The sequence below is a fragment of the Cyphomyrmex costatus genome, unplaced genomic scaffold (genome assembly GCF_001594065.2).
Source record: "Cyphomyrmex costatus isolate MS0001 unplaced genomic scaffold, Ccosl1.0 scaffold189, whole genome shotgun sequence".
NCBI classification, from domain to species: Eukaryota; Metazoa; Arthropoda; class Insecta; order Hymenoptera; family Formicidae; genus Cyphomyrmex; species Cyphomyrmex costatus.
In genome coordinates, this window is record NW_017275921.1 from 992,655 (window position 1) to 1,016,179 (window position 23,525).

General features: G+C 37.0%; 2 protein-coding genes across 2 annotated transcripts in view; both read left to right on the forward strand.

Annotated features, from left to right (window-relative positions):
* The window catches only part of Su(var)3-3 (lysine-specific histone demethylase Su(var)3-3), a 110,633-nt gene extending 96,861 nt beyond the window's left edge, over positions 1-13,772 (forward strand). Inside the window, exons 11-14 of the mRNA XM_018537942.1 lie at positions 10,823-11,115; positions 12,339-12,551; positions 12,737-12,935; positions 13,455-13,772. Of these exons, the coding sequence (XP_018393444.1) occupies positions 10,823-11,115; positions 12,339-12,551; positions 12,737-12,935; positions 13,455-13,639 (890 nt within the window). The 3' untranslated portion in view covers positions 13,640-13,772. The remainder of the gene's footprint in view (positions 1-10,822; positions 11,116-12,338; positions 12,552-12,736; positions 12,936-13,454) is intronic.
* Positions 13,773-20,335: 6,563 nt separating this feature from the next.
* On the forward strand, positions 20,336-22,919 carry LOC108772407 (trichoplein keratin filament-binding protein). The gene is made up of 3 exons (XM_018537928.1): positions 20,336-20,386; positions 20,487-20,775; positions 21,594-22,919. The coding sequence occupies exons 1-3, from the start codon at positions 20,336-20,338 to the stop codon at positions 22,913-22,915; spliced, it is 1,662 nt and encodes a 553-aa protein (XP_018393430.1). The 3' UTR covers positions 22,916-22,919.
* Positions 22,920-23,525: the final 606 nt, after the last annotated feature.

Below are 23,525 nucleotides of genomic sequence, written 5' to 3' on the forward strand. Positions count from 1 at the left end.
CGCGACGGCCACCTCGCCTCCCCCCTCCCCCCTTCCTCCCTCCTCCTCGTTGTTGTTCGTCTCGCATAGTCTTCATCAGCGACTCCGGCTTGACGACGACGGCTCAGGAACGCCCGCTCTTTCGTTACTGCGATACGCGCGACGGCGGCGCGCCTTGACATCCATAGCATCCACCCGCGACGCATTGTCTTGTAAGTACTCATTGTCAGTTTGACGCAATCGCGTTGACGTCATTAATCCTCCGTTCTACATCTTTAATGGTACAAGTGAAATTTCACTCTCAACTGACTTCCTCATTTTTGCTCAAATTTCAATTTTTAATAAATAGAGGTTTTAATAACATTTGAGTTAAAAGATTAGTTGGTAATGTATTGTAATAAAGGTGTTGCAAAGTAATCCTCAAGTTTCTCATATTTTTTGAAAATCTATAGAATAAAAAAAAAAAACTTAATTAGGCTGAACAAAAAATCTAGATTACAGATGAAGAGAATGAAATAAATTGCAGATGAAGAACATCGTTAACGTCATCCTTTAATCTTATCGATATACTAAATATTTGATTCAATTTTGATTATGAAGAGAAACTATAGCTTGGGATACAAATTATTTGTAATATATATCTTCATTTATTTACCAATTATTTCAAATTAAGCCGCATTTTAGTATTTCATTTATCGTATAAACGTTTAAACGATTCACCTTATTCATCTTCACTCTTCTCTCCTCTTCATATCGGATCCCTTGTTGTATGTGAAACTCTTTCTTGCCTGCTTGCGGGATTGCCTATGTTTAGGGAGAGATATTTCATTTCACATAAAATACGCAAGAGCTTTACAGCATCCCGGATTGTTTGCAGTGGTATCAACCGTAACCACGAGAGAGATGCACCGTAATGATTTAATGCGTTTTAACACGTTCTACGGTATAAATAATAATTCGATTATGTTGAAACTACGTAATAAATGTCGTTACTAAATACAAACTAGACACGAATCGAGCGAGCAAATGGATGCATTTATAACCGTAAGCGTTAATTGGTTTAATGCCTTCATTATTGCAGCAATTAATTATCGACTATCCGCTTGTTTCATCGTAATCATATTATCTCGAGTGAACGCATCGCGCTGCAAAAGACATTGATTATACGTATATAATTATGTGTACGTATACATATACAGAGATATCCGGTTATTTCTTTTCTCTTTATTTTTCGTGACAGCTCGGCTGTCGCAACTTAAAACGGAGAAATTCAACGAAATAATAAGAAAGGAAGATCATTCGGCACGCCGCGGTTATATTGACTCGTGAGGAGGATGAATAAGCGATCCGCGAAGTGTATCGGGCCGATGACGATGCTTTACGATCGAAGATAACACGCAGAAGACTATACGCCAATTTCAGGCCGCGTTCCCCGGAGGGATTAATCGCCCTTCGTTTAAACCTTCGGCACTCCTCGTGCTTCCATTTTTAAATCCTCGCCGGCATCATCCGGCTGTGGCTGGCCAGAGCCTTCTTCCCTTCACGTGCACGTTACTATACGAGTACGGGGTAACTACTCTAATTATCGAGGTCTCGCGTAAAACGAGTATGTAAACATAAATCGACAATCTTGCCGAGTCAACCGCGCGATCGCTTAACCACATGGTAAGCCCATTTTTTTCCCGCTATTGCGGTGAGAAAAAGAAAGAAAAGACAGGGAGAAGAAGGGGAGAAGAATCTTATCCTTGACGTCTTATTACGATTAAAATCATCTGGCTTTTCCGTTTCTTTTTCGCGTCCTCTAATTATTTCGCCTGAATGAGCCATCGGGCACATCTTCTGCAAATTGAAATCTCGAGACATTTTTTCACGCATAGACGACTACCGCGAAACGTCCCATGTTTCTAATTATGCTGCACGCAATTTGCCCGATGACACAGGTATTCTCGTAACAAGAAAACCGATAATTCGGCTATCATCCATCGGTAGCTGTCTTCTCGTCGCATGTAAGCACTCAGCTTTAATGAACGCGATGACTTTTCCAGCTCGCTGTGTGGCTTCGAAGTCTCGTTGCATTTACCTGGAAGTATATTATACAGTAAATAAATAAACTGCTCCAGCATATTTTGTGCTATTCTTATTTGTATAACGATGTAAATAGAAATGTATACATTTCATAATAATTTTAATTCTTTTGCGATATACGATAACTTGTAACATCAGACCATCGAAGGTCCTGTAAGAACATCCATTGTATTGTGCGATATTTTACGTTTCTCTCGTACCTCAGACGCGCGTTTGAGACGTATATAAATCTCACGATCCCAAAACACAACCATGAACAAAACACATATTTGCCCCGCCAGCCGTTTGATCTACGGCACAATGTAAATTTACCGCGAGAGAAAATAAATATGTACAAGCATGTAAATATTCGACGCCTATTTAAACTGTCAATGCGTTTAGGTAAGCAGGAGACGTGTACATATCTATTGACTCATAACTATGCTCTTATCGTTTTAATATATTGTCTTCTATATTGTACCAGAATTTATTTTACGACTACACGTAATATACAATGGACACATATCTTTATTTATATAAATGAAACTTATATATTTAGAAAATATGTATTTTTTAATTCGATATCAATTAGATTTCCATATTTGAATTACGTGTCTTGACAAATATTAAACATTCGAGCTGTTCTTTTTCTGATTTTGAATAGAAACAGTCGTTACACAAAACCGCTCTATAATTATTACAATTTAAATTATCAAATTGCATTATAAGATGACAAGCTTGTTATTAGTCTTCGATTTTATAGAAGAATTCCTACTGTCATTCATGAAGCCAAAGTATCCTTTTGGCACCTCGCTAAAGGTAAAAGTTCGCGCGAGCTCCTCCCTTCGGTAGCTGGGATGCTGTCGCGGTATCCGATTATTCCATTTGTAATTACAACGATAATGTACGACACGCCTTTTTCAAAGAACCGTACGCGTACGTGGGGAGATATGTGTGCACGGAGTTCTCGATGGCGTCGACGACGATGGCGGCGAAGGGGCAAAGGGTGGCGACCGCCAAGCACGGAAGAGAGGGATAGCGACTCGTCGGGTGGGGATTTCTGAGGCAAACGGCATGGACCGCGCACGCGAAAAAGGGACCCACGTAAATTGAAAGGGGGGCACGGCCGTCTTGTTGTGTTTAAAAAGGCAATTTGCGGGCTTGAGATACGGCCTATATATTACGGTGCAACTGCTACGGGTGGTGGGAGATAGCTCGGTCGATAGCGAGCTCCCCTTTTGCACGAAAGGGACTTACCGTGGGGGCCCTGTTGGGCACCTCTACCCCCGTCGTTCCCTCTTCACGGCGGAAATCTCCCTTCCCCGTGTCGTGCCGTATCGTGGGCCTTCTTATACTCCCCCACCATCGGACACGCAAATGCGTTTCTTGTGTAGCTCACTGCTCGTTTGCGGACGGGACGATTTACTCTCGCGGTATAGTCGTATTCAAATATCCTTTCTTGCCGCGCGAGCGAACCTCTCTCTCTCTCTCTCTCTCTCTCTCTACGCGGACTCCTTCCTCCGCTCCGTCAATTTTTTTCCCTGCTTTCGCTCTTCCGCCCTCCTTGCCGTTTCTCCGTTGCCTCTTCTCTCGTAGCTTCTTCTTTTTTTTTTTTTACTCAATTTCTTTATCTCCCGTTTCGTCGTGCCTGCCTAATCCACTTACCGCCCTCGCAATTGCCCACGGGGCCCCTAATCCTCCGTAACGTAACGTAATCGGGGAGCTACCGATAGCGGTGAACGAGCTCGGGAGTTCCGGGTTTAATTATCCGACTGCGACAAACGGAGCGGAGATGGTGGCGCGTTTGATAATTATGAGCGGGACAATTCTCCTCGTGTACGTTCTCCAAGTTACGCTTTTATGCTCGAATGGGGTGCAGTGATATGTGACGTAATCATTACCGTCGCATTAACCGCGTTGCAAGTCGTGTCCACCGCCGACAATTATGCCGATCTGAAAGTGACAGGCCGATTTATCCACGAATTCGGACGAACGCAGGAAACATGCATCGCTACTTTCGCAGGAAGGAGGGTCGCTTCACAAAAATTACAAATGGACTTCTTTTATTTATAAGGTAAAAACGCCAATTGAATTTATTTAAACAGAAAAAAGTTTAATCTTTCACGAAATGACACTAGTTTGTTATAAAATATTAAATGAACAAAATCATTTCAAATAAAAGTGATAATGATATTTTCGTGTTAGAGTCGTGTTTGTAGTTTAATCGGATCCAGATTGACGAAAGCATGTGGAACTGAAAGTGGCCATAATTTTGAAACACCTCGTTTAAAATTTACATATTTGCGATACATGGAAGATACATGCGAACATCGATTACCTCCCTAACCGGTCTGCATCCCGTCAACAATGTATTAATAAGTGGCTATTTCGATAATTATACATCACGATGCGCCGGCGGAACGACGCGTACCTTTCTTTTTCTAGATTACCGATAATTCGGTAAGTTGTGAGGTGCAACAATTATAAAATATTTTGGCACGTAACATGCATATGCATTTGTAATATGAATATTGGAGTTGTTAGGCAGCGCTGTATTGCGCGCCGCGTAATGTTCGGTCTTATTAATATCTCTTAAATTAATGGGCTGTTTAATTTTAGCGGTATCTTGTAACGATTTACACATCCGCCGCGTGTGCGTATTTATCACAAGCGGCCACGCCCGTTTTATCGATACCGACTGGAAAGCGGCTTCCGTATTTCGCCGGGGTCGTAGCTTCTTCGTCGGTAAGCTTCCGTGAAAACTCGATTAAGTACAAAGTAGTCTTAAAAACCGTTTGCGCTCGCTACCAATTATACCAGTATGGGGTAAAATGCTCCTGCTTGTCCCAACGTCAAACCGGTTTGAAATAATTCGGCTACTTGCGCGGAGCGCGGTCAGACGCGAATCTGTCTCGCGATAATTATCGCCTAAAGAGAGAAAGTTCTTTTTTTTTTTTAACGGAAATTACTTGGATCTTTTAAAATTATTATTATGTTTTATTGTGTTTATAAGTAAGATGAAGATGGAGAAAAAAATATATTAAAGGGCCTAACATATTATACAAACTCCCGTCACGAAGAATGTATAATATTTTGAAAGAAATCAATTAAGCAATTTATCACATAATGCTGCTTTATATTATATTTTTAATGTTTAGACTGTATGGTATATTCTTTCTCGTTTATATTATAATAATTATATTTTATCATTAATTATATATATTTTTAAACATTAATCCTTATGAAACTAATGGTAAAAATTGCATTAGATATTTTAAAGGTTGATACCTACAATCTGGCACATGATCTGGCATTCAATTGCAAAGGTAACATCTACATAGATACGGGATCGCTTTATACCGTTTCGTAAGAAAATATATTGTATTTGTACAAAGTGTACAAGCTCATTTGCACAGAATGTGTGACAATCGTAATAAATTGTATCCCGATATCGATCTCCTTATACGTTACTTAATAGCACGATCTAGGTACATTGCATCCTCCAGGCGTTTACTTCTCTGGAGAGTATCATAAATATTGCGGCGATTCCTATTAACTTTATCTTCATCTGTACAAATTATACAGAACGTCGTTGCTAAATTCACAAATGAATAAAAGTACGAAGAAATTACTGATATTACATATGTATATAATCAAATATAATATACATATACATATGTGTACATTTCCACACCGAGACGAAAGTGTTTAATATTTGCGACTATATTATTACATGGTAAGATTATTAAGGTTAGGAGCTTCATTTTCATAGTTATTACTCTTATATGTTATTATTAGTAATAATAATTATATCTGAATTAGCAAAAATATAGAGTTGACATAAAAAACGACCATTAAATTATAGTTGAGTTATATAGAAATGGCAACTATTTCTTTCAGTGCACATGCAGCATAATCACATTTTTTAAAACTATCTCTATATATATGTATACGTGAAGATGTAGAAAGAGTTTTTTAAATTTATATATTTTGAAAAATAGTTGTATATATCTGACTAAAAAGAACATTAGATTCGCACATTTGTGATTTTAAGATAAAAAATCGAAATATTATAACGCTAACGATTTAACTGTTAAATCCATTCTCGTAAATGATGCCAGATTTTACATTTCGATAATGTAGACAATATACAATATCAATATGTATGATATTACCTACGTTTACATAGCACACGTGGCCAATATTATTTGGTAAGATAACCTCACACTCTGCTTTCTCTCCCTTCCTATGGAGCCACATATTACATCGTCACGATGTTTAATTAATGTTGACATAACGGATAGGTGGAAGAGAAATACACTGTGATTTCCGTAGAAAATTTTGTGTAATCTTAGAGAATGATATTTACGCTACTTTTTATCAAGAGTAGTAACCAATAAGAGCAAAGTGCAGTTATGAGTAATAAAATAATAAAGTAAAAGGTTTTTACTTCTTTATTTCTGAATTTATGACTTCATTCAAACAATTTGTACGTTACGATTCACTTTGAACTTTTTACATAAATTGCTTAATTATCGATATTGTTATACTAATACTTTATTATTCGTAATAAAATTTTATACGCGCATACATATGTACGTATATTGCGGTATACGGCGATAATATCTTTTCTCATAATTCAAATTATTAAGTTTCTTTTCTCTTGCTGGACAAACGTCTGAGACGTTCTTAAAAAAGTTACAGTTAATATAAAAGTTACTCTATACATACCGCTATAAGAAATCAGGTTTCTTCAACAGAGATAACTTTACACCAAGGCAAAGGAAAATTTTAAATTATGCAAACACATTTAAGAAAATAATCAATAAGCAATGGGTAGCTCCTTTGAACTTCGAGATGAAATTTGTAAAGTTGCTGACTGAACTTTTGCCCGAACTATTCTTTATCGTTATGCCGAGTTCCCTCGCGTTTGGCGCAGTCTACTTCGTCTCACAACAAATTTCAATAAAACAATGAGCGCAACACGTTTAGTCATAGATTATTATTACCGGTAGAAACGCGTATTGATGAAACGATAGCAAGAATTATTGCACGTTGAATTGCGATGTGGAGGCGAGATGCAACGGGGGTGACGTTTGAAAAAAAATACAATTACAGCGCGATAATAAAGTGATGTATGGCCCGTTCGGGCGAGATGCATGAAGCAAAGGGGGTGAAAACCTCCACGTTACCTCGCACCACCGAAGTTTCCAATCTATAAGGTATCAACAGTTGCCTTTAGCTGCGCGTTGTATACCTCCGGGACTTGCGATTTAGAATGTTGATATAACGGATGGGTGAGCAAGAAAAGCGCTCCGCGCGCGAACCTCTTTTACGAGACGTGCGAGATTGAAAGGGAATAAAAAAAAAAGCTCTCACGACTCTTGTATCGAATTTCACCCTGCGTGCTTTCACCGGTGTATTTATATCGCGTCTATGTACGCTTCATTATGTTTACATTCAAATGGTAAACTTCTCCATCGCCGGAGGAGAGAGGGGAAAGTTTTTCGAGAGTTCTGGCGTAAATCTAATCTATCGTGCGCCATGTTGAGCGATCTCGGAAAAGGCATTCGAAGCAGCGAGATTTCAAAACGAAATTCTGCGTGTAAGATCAGAAAGAGAAGCTTCGAAGATTCTATAGTATCGCGTTCGATAATTTGACACGTGAGAGAATATTGCATCCTTTTCAATTTGCTCTCTCATCGAATGTGTTGTTTCTAGCGATCGACAGACCGGTCGTCTCGGTATAATCGTCAAAAAATGATGGCAAAGGAAGTTCTTGTCTCAAGAACGAAACGCGAAGGTGTCGCTTGACCGAACTTCCGAAATTTCACGGTGCGGAAGCGGACGAGTGACTCGTCCTCTTTTGCGATCGCTCATTCTACCATATACCTTCGGGAGTCGCGATTCGGAATGTTGATATAACGGATGGGTGAACAAGAAAAGCATCGCGGCGGCGGGCTCTTTCCTTCTTTTTCTTCTGTTCCTTCCTTCGCTTTTCCTCTCGCTTGCTCGCGCTCCTCTCTCGCGGGCGCTCGTATCCGGCAAAAAAGCACCGGTGCCGGTACATTGAACCCGGCAAGAGTTCCGCCACACGTTCGCGAGGCTGTTTCAGTATTTGACTGTTCCCCGACACCGTGCAACGGCGGCGGCTGCGGTGGTTCTCCTCCTCTCCTCCACCTTCTCGGTTCGACTCCCGTCGAGACGACAGAACGCCATAAGCAACCAATTTAAATGTAAATTGAAAACCACCATGGCATACAAATTGTTCGACTCGCCGTCAAAAAATACTGCGAGCAAAGATCAAACGGAAGACAAGACACGCGGGTGAGAGGGTGGCATATATGGGGCCGATGGTCGAGATAGAACGAGAAAAGGTGCCCTGGAGAAGGGCATCTCGAATGGCCAAGTCCCGACCTTCTTCACTGCGCATCGGGATCTACCACCCGGGTGTTGTATCCCCTTTTCTCTCCGTTACGACAGAGAAGCTGTCCCGTCCGCTGTTTGTTCCACCCTACGGCGGAACGGATCTCGGCTACCTATGCTAGACTGCCCTCTAAATATTTGCCTTTCTCTTGTCCCGACGAAAGTTGGCTCGCCGTAACGCGTTTCCATGCGAGAGCACGGCTCACTCAACCGAGGGATAGTAGTCATCGCGTCTCCTCCGTCGGAGGGAAAACTTCCGGCATTCAAAGAGTCTTCTTTTTCACCATTCGCTTTTCTCCCCCTCTTTCTTTCGCCGCATGGAGGCTCGCGCGCCTCGTCGTCAAGTTCCTCCGCACGCTTGACGTACGATCGGAAGAAGCGAGAGATTAATGGATCAGTTTATCCTCTCCATTAACGATTTCGGATCGCGGATCCAGCCTCACAACGAGAAATTAATTTTCCATTCTCGTAACTTAGAGGCAGAGATCCGACTTACCATAATTTTCGTGAATTCGAATCATTCCCCGACGGAACGGCTGTTGAATATTCTCTCGCTTATTATGAACGGTTTCTGTAATCAACGTCAGTTACAGTCGAACATGTTGAGCGGTAGCCCGCGCGATAATCGAGTATCCAATTGAGTTCACTCAGTTCGTGCTCTTTCAAAGTGGCATAACAAATATTTGTTTCTCAGTTATAATAATTTTAGCACTACTAACCATTCCTATTGAAGAAAATACAATTGAGAACAATTTCTACCACATCGGTCTGTTTTCTTATTTTCCAATGTCCCTCAAAATGCTACAATATTTCCACCAGTAAAATTTTTCATTATTTCATCTTCGCAGAAAATTACAGTAATATTCTCCTGAATTAAAAAAAAAAAATTCTGAAATGTAAAACTGATCAATAAAATATATGCAATTTATGTGCGGCGCATCAATCTTTTTACAATGCTAAAATATTTCATGTAATTCAAGAGACACTGAGAAACAATTTTCTTACATTTGATGTTTTACTAAAACTGATCTTTACAGTTGTACATCGAGCCTGCAAAATACTTGTCTGCAGCCGTCATCGACATTATGTGTCATCGGCATTATACGTTAATTCGTTCAATGCAGACAGACGATGTGGGATCGATGCGAGAACGATGTAACGACTAATTCATCGCGCGGTTTGTCATTAACTGTCGCGCACATACGCATTTGGGAACATTTCCGGTTACGTTTACTATGGCAGCGGCATAAATTTTTGACGACGACGTATACGTGTCATGATTTATCGATTCCGACCGGTTAGCATCGACAGCCTCCGGCCGGAGGTAATGGCAACGCCATGAACGAACCCGATAGAACGTACTGATCATTAGCTGCCGGCCAAGGTTGCGGCAACATTTCGTCGATCGTATCTCGTGGCCGTTCGACACGTTACGCGTAATCAATATGTACCCGCCGGTCCCTCGAAGGGGCATTCCGCGCCGTTCGAAATATCACGATAATGCATAGGCATTGCCCCCTCTTCCGAAACGTGCTAATTTAAATTAGCCCCGTGCTTTCAGCCTGACATAGCGCACGCGTAAATTTAAATTTCTGAAATGGGATGCAGCGCCGATAGGAGAGTGCTTGTTAGCGCCGTGGTAGCCATCAACATAATTAACCCCCTAAGTGGAGACGCCTGTGTATCATTATTAGTACACGCCTCGATGTTATGGGGTTCGAATGTGCTTACGAGAATTTAGGTCTGCGTCAGGTGTGTCCTGATTTAAGCGTACGTTACGCGAAATATCCAATTAAGTCATAATTGAGGCCCGTATTGCATCCAGTATAACATTGTCGTATACGGAGCGGATATTTACGTTCACGCGAGGGACACGAGGGAGGTCTTTTGATACGACGACGAACGCGTAACGAACAAGAGCCTCTTGATTCGATCTACTTTCCTCGACGTGAAAGCGTCGTCGGGGCATATGTACGTGTCACGGGGGGGGAGGGGTGGAATATGCCAATTCAGCATATTGCTATACCTTCGAAATCAAAGGAACATAATATAACGAAACTCTTAACGCAACGACCTAGTTCGTTAAACGTACCCCATCTTGCACACCCTTACGTGACTATCCTTCCGAATGGTATATTCCCGCCTTTCCGAATGATATCTTCTCGCGAAGAGAATTCTCTTTATTGCGCCCTTCGTGATCTCGCTATCGTGTCTATATACCTGTATATAATATATATATATATATATATATATACATCGTATAAAAATCTCTCTTTCTATCTTTCTCAGTATGATACGATATTACAATAAATCCGAATACTGATTCGCATTTTTTACTTCTTTTACCTTACAGTTCGCAACGGTTATTCTTGCGTACCTGTTGCTCTCTCGGAAGGACTTGATATTCGATTGAACATAGCTGCCAGGGCGGTGCGATACGGGCCAAATGGCGTAGAAGTATGGGCCTCACCCGCCCGCAGTCTGCACACAAATCACACCATTTATAAAGCGGACGCCGTTCTGGTTACACTACCCCTTGGTGTCCTGAAGACTTCTTCACCGCCTTCCGGAGTCACCTTCAATCCACCGCTTCCAGATTGGAAGGCTCAAGCCATTCAACGACTTGGTTTTGGCAATTTAAATAAGGTGAGCGCCGTGTGTGTATGTGTATGTACACTTCGACGAGTCGCTGTCGTCCCTAAAGCGGTCTAATTTATGCTGCTCCCGAAGACAGCGGACGATCTTGTCGAGCGTTGATGTAAGAATAATAAAAACTGCATAATTGCGCATTAAGATTTATCACTGATCGCTCAGTGGCAGATTTCAATAGCAATTAATGTGTGTTCTTTTCACGAACAAGGATCACATTGAAAGGTCCAACTTACACACGTCAGTGACAAATTAAGGAATATCGATTACACTCAAAAAGAAGTGAACAAACTAAATTCTACGAAATACATGAGATTATATTATCATAAACAATTTATCGAAATTATATCTTGATAAATTGATTAATTATGTATCAAATTGAAACTTGGGGTAAAATTTAATTTAATCAAAAATTATATGTGTAAAATCAATGAGTAAAATTTTATGTGAAGTAAAATTATTATTATTAATTTTATTAAGTATGTAAAATTATAAAATACGCAATAAAATTAATTATTTAAAAAAATATTAAAATTAATTATTTGATAGTTACAGTATTATTTGACAGAAATATTAAAGATTAGTATAAACATTAGATTATAACAGTTACAATATTTATATAACTTTGAATCAGATAATTTTTTTACTAATGGACAAAATTATAACGAAATAATATCAATTGCTATACACACAACGGAATACAACCAACTGTCCTCTGATTTTAATAAGTCCTTGGATTTTTAAATATAGACAAAAGTAAGAAACACATTTTTTTTATAAGCATGTTTTTACATGTTAAGGGAATGGAACTTCTCTTAAAAAACATTAAATTTTAAATAGGTTTTTTCCCTAAATCATTAAAATTAAAAATATATTTTAAATAAAAGTTCAATGATTTCAAGAATATTATATGTATATGTTAAAGATTTTAAAAAATCTTAATTTTTAAAAATTGAAATAAAAATTTAAAAAATTGTATACATATAAAAAGATTAAAAAAAATTTTTATGTAAAAAAAATAGGATGTGTTAAATATTTTTTCGGCTTTTCGTATTCTAAGCTCGAATGCTATTTGTTCACAAATTTTTTTCAGCCAATGTTTTCTATCTGCAACTCGTTTTTTACGTAAAAATATCGCACAATGTCAGAATTCCGAAAAAGAGTTTCCATTCGTATTTCAATATAGTTTCAATCCCGTAATTTTCCCTTTAATCTCTCAGGTAGTACTATGCTTTGAGCGCATTTTCTGGGATCCAACGGCCAATTTGTTCGGCCACGTGGGAAGTACCACCGCATCGCGCGGCGAGCTCTTCCTGTTCTGGAACTTATACAAGGCACCGGTTCTATTGGCTCTCGTCGCTGGTGAAGCGGCTTGCGTAATGGAAAATGTCAGTGACGATGTTATCGTCGGCCGTTGCATCGCCGTCCTGAAAGTAAGTGGATGAAATTTCTAGTCGAAGTGTGAGGGTGAAGGGTGGATAGCAGTCTTACTTAGATTAAGCGTAGCAACGCATTTTATACTAATCATTATTATATTATCCACACCTCGTATCCTCGTTATATTTTACCAAAAAAAAAGATGAAAGGAGTTGAAAAAAGATTTTTTTTATTTTCATAGGGCATTTTTGGAAACCAAGTGGTACCGCAACCGCGCGAGAGCGTTGTGACAAGGTGGCGGGCGGATCCTTGGGCACGAGGCTCCTATAGTTTTGTCGCAGTTGGCAGTTCTGGCAGCGATTACGATCTTTTGGCAGCACCCGTGTCACCCCCGCACCTGGTTAATCAGCCCCCGCCGCAGCCAAGAGTCTTCTTTGCAGGTAAATATTAAATTGATACGTTTCACGATATTGCATACCGAGACGTAAAAAACTTAAAGAGCTTTTTAAGCTCTTTTGATGAAGATTTTATTTGTTATCGCGCTGTTTATTTGCGTCCTCGTAAATATATGTAAGCGTCACTTGCGTTTACGGGACATAGCAATTTGCTTCGCTAAGATACTCCGTTCTCGACTTGTGTGTGTAATAATTCCGTATATGTTAATAGTATTTAAAGATCCTATTATTCGCAACATGTTGGTCATGTAAACCAGGTGAATTAGCGTTTGCGAGAATTTGACGAAATGTATTAAACATCAGAAAAAATTTATCATAAACAAACGAAAATGTAATGACAATACAAAATATAAGTTCATATAAGATGTCACATCTCTCTCTCTCTCCCTCTCCCTCTCCCTCTCCCTCTCTCTCTCTCTCTCTCTCTCTCTCTCTCTCACTCTCTCGTAATAAACTTTTTTTCACGAGAGTGCACGTTGACCTATTTACACGACGGGTTTTCAGGGGAGCACACTATACGGAATTATCCAGCCACCGTACATGGCGCATTCCTCAGCGGCCTTCGTGAGGGTGGACGTATAGCCGACCAACTCTGTGGAAGTCCTTACGCGCCACCAACAATGACAGCTTCCGTTCCGCCAACGACAGGGATCACGCCAGCAAATTCCGGCAGCAGTTCGACGCCTTAATATTTTCACATCGACTATGTCGTCGTTTTTGTTTTTCTTTGAGCAAAGAAAGTACGAGGATAGCCATTTACGAAGAAACTCTTCCTCAAGGCTCTTTCGGAAAAAAAGAATTCTTCGCGATAATTTCGAATCATGCGACAACTTGACGTACTCGTTAACTCGCTATTAATTTCACAACTTGTACGTGATTGTTTTCAGTAAATAACTTAACTCACAATCAGTGAGGCGACATTTATGACTTAAGTTCGATTATATGAAAATATGAGAGAATATTAAATAATTTTAAAACGCTCAATTTTCTATAGCACTATAATTATTAAATATATGTGTGTATGTGTGTATATATTGTATATATACACACGTATGTATATCATTTACGCAAATATACAGCTCAAATGTTTTATTTATCATCATCATTACTTATACATATACACATATATATGTGCGCTTGCGCGTATACATATATAAAATATAATATGAAAAAAAATAAAATATATAGATATATATATACATATAATAAAAAATATATATGTATATATTTTTTATTTTAATTATATTATTTATCTATATATGAATATAAATGATTGCTCGATTAAGTGATAGCTTTTTTCATATTTTCTTATCTAGCAAGTGAAACCCCATTTATATTACAGTTTCCTAATTTTTATATACTTATGCTTCCGTTATTTACTTTGGCCAATATGATTTATAACAATTCACATGATTTACTGTATTTTCTTGCAATTTTATACTCTTCTATAACTGAAAAGTATTACTATTTATATAAGCATATTTATTTCATTTCGTTTTGGAGTATTATATCCCAATATGAAATAAATATCTACTAAATAAAGACAGCGATATTCGAAATTATGTGTAAATTGTTTATAAATCGTATCGCAAAATGCCACAATGATAAGTTATTTTGGAGCACAGTATTACTTTGATCATAGAAGGAAAAAGAATAGAATGAAAATTTAATTATATTCGTATTAATTTGATGTAATAGAAAAATACAATTTTCAAAATTTAAGTTTATGAAAGCTAATAATCGATAATTATTAGAATTTCATTGGATGTTTGTTGCATTTAAATATATACCTAAATTTTTATCTCTATAACTAACGACTTAGTTTACATTCAAATGGTTATTATATAGTAAAGTTATATTATCACAGTTATAAATTTATGATAGATTTTTCATTTTGGAGTATTATACCGAATATAACATATTTCTGCGCAAAATAAGGTGCATATTTTCATTTTACAGTCGAAATCTTCATTTAACTACGAAAATAATTAGATGTAATTATAGATATATTTATAAATATGTAAAACTGCGTTATAAATTTAATTGTAAGATTTGACATGTGTATGTAACAGAAGATTTATATATATTAAAAGCATTATTATACACATATCAATATAATATCTAATAGGATTTTCTTTTCATGTGTCTTGATATGTTACATCTATATAGCATTTTTATTAAATTCACACTATGTTGCGGTCGATGCATATTTACCAATATGCAATGTCATTAGGGCAATACTTCTTCATACAACCCCAATTTAACATGATGATAAAACTCGTTTATCTCGATTCATGCTCGTATGAGCATACGAAGAAGAAATTTTCGGGCAACAGTGACAGATATCAATAAAGAGCAAATGTCTGTACTTTCGCATTTGCAATCTTGATTTAATCAGTCATACCTAATAACCATGCATGCTATTTATGTAGCAACCATAATCTCACCGATCATATTAGATTTCCTATCTAATTTGCGAATATTGAATATTCGATCATTCCGGTACGGATATTACATTGCATGCATCGCCGCCGGCGCATTATTTCGAACTGTATAGATTTCCACTGATGTGCAAACAACTTTGAAATGTGTCCACTAAAATTTTAAACCTATTGCAATAATGTACGCAAAGCCGTAATCCTAAATATAGATGTTTTATTAATTGAAAAGTACATCTAAAAAAAATAATCTAATTGTGAAGTGAAATTTCCGGTAACCTCATATTCTAAGCAGAAATTTTTACAGAAAGAGTATTCCTCTTCCAATGCACTGGACTATTCATCAAAAATATATTGGAGATTATTCTAACAGTTTTCCTCTTGTATTAACAATATGTTAACTTAAAGCGCAATGCCCTCTTACGAGTTCATGAAAAGCAATGTGTGTCGCTGCCTTTTGGCGCGTATTATAGTCGTGTTATATCGTGTTACATCATGGCTGCGTTCCGTTACAGGCATATGCGCGTAAAGTGAGCGTCACGTATATACTATAGGGGAGTGCGCGCATATGCATGAAACGGAATAACGCAGCCCATGTTGCATTGTGTTTATTATCTAGTGTTTGTGTTGTGTTCTCTCCGGAATGAATGAAGTACAAGGATTCTTACAATTGATCAGCTTAGAGAAGTACTGGTCTACATTTGAGCGTAAGTATACTATTTATCACGCATTGCATTGTTTGTTATCGATATGATGCAGGCATATGCCGTTTAAGAGACACACCTATAGCAATTTAAAAAAACATAAAATATAATATGTATTATAGAGAACAAATATCCGTTTGTGACTGTTGTATGCTGATGTAAAGGTTATATCAAGGCTATCATAATATTTCGGTAATATTCTACACCATTTCTATATCGTTTTGATTTGTTTCGTTTTTGTTTTCATTATGTTTTTAAAAAAAACTGATTGCCTGTCGTAATAATAATTTTATTCCGCATACTCTCTTTAACCCTCCGTTTGCAATTTAGATCGCAAGTGAAAGAAAGGTGTTACGAAAAAGCTTATTTTTGCCGTGCTCGGGGAAAGTATATATTATATTTTTGACGTAAAGAATCTGATGGTGTTAGTTAAAAGAAGGAACTTTTGTATGTGTTCTTATCATTTTACGCAATTTTGATTAATAACATCGAATTCAAGAACTATAAGAAATAATGCTTCTTTTATTTTCTCAGAGCACAACAAAAACAGCTACCTTGCGTTATAACCTATCCTTCTTAGTTTGTTTGAAATAAAGAAAGGACAGATTCTAATTTAAAAAAATCTTGTTAATAATACGGTTTTACTCATCAAGTGTTAGTACACGATAACTTCGGTCAGTGATTATAGACAAACCAGCACAAAAATATGGTTGCAGACAAAGGATTAAAGATATACTGAATAAGAGGATTGTGTATGTGCTATCTTTATCGTAACTAATTAAATTTAGACATGTTCTCTATAAACTATATCTTCTCATTTATTTTTCATTTGTTTAAAGCTTTATCTTGTTTTTACTTACCCTTGTATGAATGTCAAATTGAGATGTTTATTTTGCCGATTAAACAAAATGGCGGTGTTGGCGAAAAAAATGTTTTTTTCAATTTAACGCTTTATTTTTTTATTTATGTCATTAATTCTTGCGGCACAATGTGGCACAAAGCGAGCACAACTCAGCACAATGTTTATTTTTCCGATTAAACAAAATGGCGGTGCTAACTTCACATACATTTTTTTTCGAAATTCGGCTTTATAATGCTTCCATGTGATCTATATTGTATGTCTGAGTTGTGCTAGCGTAGCACAACTGAGCATAACCGTTAAATTCGCCGACACACCGATATTAAGGGTACTTTACTCTTGAGCGCGGCTCTTCGCCCAAGACTTCTTTTTCAAAATTTGGGTTTGTAGTGTTTCCATGTGATCGATACTATATCGACCAAAAATAAAGAATAAAACAACAATAATGAGTCACGAACTAGATATTGGCCAACATGTCCCAATGAAGGAAGTCTTAAAACGTTTTCTTGAATTGCCAGAGTGTCTTCAGACAATTTTGTCAAATTTAGAATGTTTGACCAAAACGAATGAACCATTGACTAATGTTGTTCAGACTGAAATGTGGAAAAAAAAGATTACCAGTCATTTTCAAAGTAAAGCTGTGATACCACTTTTTCTTTTTTTTGATGATATGGATCTAGATGACATCGCTGGATCACATGCTGGTGATCATAAATTAGGATCTCTTTGCTGTAGCATGTCTACCGCAAGAATTCTTGTCTAAGCTTGAAAATATTTTTTTAGCATGCTTGTTTTCGTCTGATGCTAAAATTCATGGAAAGAAAAACTTGTTTCAACCAATAATTCAAGATCTGATTGATATAGAGACAAATGGATTAATCATAATCCACAATGGAAGAGAAGAACACATTTATTTCTGCATGTGTTTATTGCTTAGGGACAATTTAGGTATACATTCCATTTGTGGCTTATCCGAAGATTTAATGCAAATTATCCTTGTCGAATGTGTAAGCTACACAGAAATAAAATGATCACTGCAACAATTCTCGATTATAAAAAATTACGAACAGTACAATATTACTCTGATGATGTTAACATGCAGACCTTGGTAATGACTGGTATTAAAGAACAATGTGTGTGGGATGCGATTCCTAGTTTTTCTTTTATTTCAAGCATTTGCTTCGACATTATGCATGATTTATTCGAAGGAGTATGTTCATATGATTTAGCTCTTATAATACACAACTTAGTTTATGTTAAAAAATATTTGTCTCTTGAAACTTTGAATAATAGAATGTTTTATTTTGATTATGGTATGGTAGAATCCGATAATGCTGTGCCACGTATAAATAAAGAGCACTTGTTTAATGGAAAATTAAGGTTCTCTGCAACTGAAATGTTATGTTTCGTTAGATATCTTTGATTAATAATTGGCGATTTAATTCCCGAAGGAGATAATTGCTGACTTCTTTATATAAAACTATAAATCAATCGTGGATATTGTCACAGCTCCTTATGTTAACATTAGATCATTAAATTACTTTGCTATTTTGATATCAGAACATCATGAAATGTATTTAAGTACCTTCCCTCACGTGACTCTAAAGCCTAAACATCATTATATGCTACATTATCCTCAAGTCATGCGTAATGTTGGTCCGCTATGGTTCGTATGTTGTCTTCGATGGGAAGCGAAACACAGGCCTTTTAAACAAATAGCTCGTGCTACAAATTCACGAAGAAATTTACCGTTAACCCTTGCTATTAAACATCAGCTGAGTATATGTGCTCGATTTTTATGGACATGGTATTTTGATGATAAATTTTCTTTCGGAGTTAGTGAAGAAGTTAATGTGACAGATATAGATAATATTTTTTTCAGTCATGTTTTGCCTCCAAATCTAAATGAAAAAATAATTGGATTTTCATGGGTCAGAATATTCGGAACACTTTTTATAAAAGGCATGTGTGTCGCAGTAACATACAACGAAAACAACTTATCTATATTTGGTCAAATAGAATTTATAACCTACAGTAAAGAATTTAATAATGTATTTTTTCTTTTGAATATGTTTCATACCATAGATTATGATGAACATTTTTGTAGCTTTAAAGTCCACAAAAAAAAAGAGTGGTTGTTTATTTGTTATGATGATCTTATTTCATATATGCACTTATTGTAGAATTGGACCGAGAAATACAGCTACATATATTTCATTTCGCTATACGTTATTATAATTATAATTCTATTATAATTATAATTCTAAATGTTTTTTTCGGAATCATTTATTCTCTGTATTTATTCTATGTTTATGCTGGAAAATCTAACACTTCGTGTCGACTTTATCTTAGATTCTTAAAACTAGAAAATTTTTAATAACGCATTTTATATAAATACACACACATTCTCTATGTATATACATGCACATTCAATTAAAGTATTTTATTTAAATGATATGTATTTATTCTCTAACAATAAATAAATTTTATAATAGTTTTCCCTTGTATTTATTTGAAAAAAAATGCAGTAAAGATAACATCTTCAAAGATGCTAGAGGGTTTGCGAGTTATCTCTATCTCGTAATTCAGTGCTAATGCTAACGTTTCGTCATGGTTTTGTTACTTCCACCATATGACGTTTCGTGAACCTTACGGTTCATGAGATATTGACATTAATATGGATTACAACATGGCAATAACTGTCAAACTCTGTAATATCTTTGAAGTGAATAACCTTGAAAGTTTTTCAAAAGTATATATAATATATTTTAAAACAATATATTAAATAATCTATATACAAGAGGAAATTGATATATTAATAACAGCAAGATTCGTACTGCAGATGCAACACGAAATTACTTTAACTACAAGAACATTGAGCTGTGTACAAGAGAAAATTCATATTAAGAACAGCAAGATTTTTACTGCAGATGCAAAACAAAAGTACTCTAACTGTAAGAATATTGTGCTTAGAATATTTTCCTCTTGATTTTAGAAGATTCCTCTTGAGGCCGTATATAAGAATAAAATCCTCTAAGATTTAGTGGATTCTGCTAATATTAGAATTATTTTTTTTGGATATATTAACATTGAAGATACATATATACGTAATTAGTCATCATTTTAGCGATTACCAGAACACCTGAATAACTGGGTATAATAAAAATTTTATTCCAATTTTTTACTTTCTATCCTCCATTTCGTTCTAAAAAGAAAACTACGATCCAATTCACATTCACAACACTCTTGGGAATTGGGAACATTTCATCCTTGTTGTTTATCAAATGTCAAACAAGGATAAATAATTCTCACGGGCGCTGTGAACGTAAATCAAACTACAGTCAAAAAATATTAATTCGATAAATGCGCATCGTCATAGCAACCATGACTACGAACGACCTCATGATGGAATCAGATTCCACCATGAACGAGTTGGTGAAGCACGCACATTATCGGATTTCTCGCACGTGTTAACATTGTCCATAAAGAACATTCGCTGATCTCTCTGACATTTTATTTCATTATTTTTTAATAGTTAACTGTAAAGATGAGTTTGATCCCTTTACCTAGAGTACAGTGTAGTTTACCCAAAACGAGGAAGTATCCTATTGACGTTCCCGGCACAGCAAATATATCTTGCGGGCACAAGTTGCGAGAACGCAAAAGTTGCCGCATTGTGAAGCACCATGACTTCGATAGATCTATCTTCGAAGGCACAGAGGAGGAAAAGAGGGAGTACAACCAGTTACTTAAAACTCTGGAGTTCAAGAAAGAAACCGATCGGAAAATCAGAAACAAGAATCTTCGCCAACGAGTCCAACAAGGTATTAATGCGGACATTGATGTGATTTTTTTTTTATTACAGTTACATTTCTTAAGAAAACTTAGAAGTAAAAGATAAATGTAGGGAAGATAGAATATTTCTTTAAAAACCTGCAGATATTCTAGTCACAGTATCATGAATATAAATATGTTGTATATGTAAAATTTATACTTGTCAATTGCTTACATGATAGAGTAATATTGAATGAATATTTTTTATATAGTAGAGTTAATTTTGCAAAATTGATTAAGATGTCATATAAAAGAAAGAATCCTATTTTCGATCGAAGCTCTTAATGCTTAATAATATTCATATGCAAATTTGTAAATACAGTTTTTCAGTTCTATAAACTGCGCGACAATTCGATTTGTTGAATCCAAAATGCAATCATAAACTGAAGCTGAAAATAACATCACAAATTGCAAATTTGCATACGAATATAATTATCATCAAGGTGCTTTTATATTCTGCTTCGAATCAAAATATAACTCTATATTTCTATCATTTAATTCTCGTTGATCTAATTATTATAATTAATTAAGATGCATATCTCTCTTTTTGGCAGAATCAATTAATGTTAGATTTTCAAAGAATTACAATAAACAAAATAAAATAGCCTCCTCCTCTCTCTCTCTCTCTCTCTCTCTCTCTCTCTCTCTCTACAGAAGTATCAATTTATTTTTCATTTAATTTCAATCTTCACACATAAATCACATGTCCATTCGGATACGGCATACAACTATCATTTTCCCTTGCGTAATGGAACCCGCTGAACCAGGCTAATTACCAGCCATTAACACGACAACGACTAATCTCCAGACATGTCGGCGTACGAGGAGAACCTACAGGCGCGTAGGGAGAAACTACGCGATCTCGTTTCGAGCGAAGAGGCGAATCTAACGAGGGAGATCACGGAGGTGGCGCAGCGAAATGAATGTGCCCGATTCGAAGATATACTTGCAAGAACAGAGGAGTTGAAGAAACAACACGACGAGGAACACAAAGCGATGGTAGCTGCCAAACATATGCAACAATATCTAGCCTCATGTCCAGATATTAAGCAAGAATTATCGAGAAGATGCACGATTGATGCAAAGCAATGTAACGCGGCACAAATGGCGAGTAACGAAGTAAAGAGATTAGCGAAGAAGGAGCTGGACGCTATCTGGCACGAGATAATGCTGAAGGAGTCTGAGGCGAAGAGGTACAAAGAGACAGAGGAGTCGGAGAGACGAACCTTAACCCAGCAAGAAACGGTGTCCACTTTAGCCAAGCAAGTGGCAGACAAGTTGGCGCTGGAAGACGAGAAGAAGCGAGTTAAGAGAGACGAACAGGAGCATCTGAAGCGGCTATGCGAGGATATGCGTGGAGCGGAGTTAAAGAATCTCGAGATAGAAAAGCAAAAGCGGGAAAAGTTGAAGAAGGAACTCGAGGAGCAAATCCTGACGACAAAGAAGTTCCTCGCCGAACGTGCTCGCGAGGAAGCCGTGGTGGATCGCATATTCATAACTTTGGCCGAAGAAGAACTGGCCAAGGAGAAGGCTCGTGCGAAACAGGACACCGTGACCCTTCGTACAGAATTAGATTCCTATCTGAAGTATCTGGAAGACTTGAAGCAGGAAGAGGTCAAACGGAATCTTGAAATGGAAACCATCATTTGGCAATCGCACAAGGACATCGAAGCAAAACGCGAACTCGAGTTGAAGAAATTCAAGGAAGCTCGCCGGCGCGCCGCGCAGGAAGTTCTTCGCGGTCGGGAGGAACAGCTGATGATGCGACAGGAAGTGGAGGAGCGGGAACGACAACTGAAAATAGAGGAGCGAGAGATGCTCGAAAGACAGCTTGAGATGGACGCCGACTTGACCGCGATGGAGCAGAAGGAGAACAGAGAGAAAGCGCTTCGTTACGGACTGCAGCTCAAGGAGCAGCAGAGATGCGTCGAAACGACGAAACGCCACGAATTAGAAAAGGAACGACAGTACCACCAGGCTGAGATGAAGAGGCAGGCGGAAGAAAATCAGAGGCTCACGGACGAGCTGTTGAATGTTTCCGAGAGTATTACGCCGCATCCGTTTAAAGCCCTACTGAAGGAGTCCTTGAAGGAGAAGGAAGGAGGACGTTGTCCTCCAACTTCCACATAACTGACATGTTAGGAGATGCTGATAAGTTACCAGGTGGATCTGTCTTCACCCTTGTAAGTTACTTCTCCAGCTTGTCGGTACGCGGGAATTATGTAAAGAGCCCAGGTAGACCGCTGAATAATCAATCAGCGAGCGATCACTTTTGTGGCGATAGAAACGTGAGATAAGTTGGTAAAAATTTAAGATATCAAAATGCAAGATCTTCATATAAAAAATTATGGACGTGTATAATAATTAATGCTCATATTAAAATATTAAAATGATGTAATTCCTAAAATTATAGATAATATGACACGATATTTTTATCCTTTTTTCTTTGCGTTTTTCTGTGCAGCCGTACAAAGTAATATAATTATAGCTTTTTCTTAGTTATATTTTTATAGTACAATTTTATTTTTTTATTACATCTACTGTGTAATTAAAATATAGGTATTAATTATGCTTTAATATTCTTCTTTAACCACTAATTAAGTATCTCTCTCTCTCTCTCTCTCTCTCTCATGTAAATTTAATAATATTCAAAGGTATAAAACTTAATTTCTTGATAATCATTAAATTAATCATTTATTTGCTAGTGCATTTATTCAGACTTATTAATATTCCGTTATGT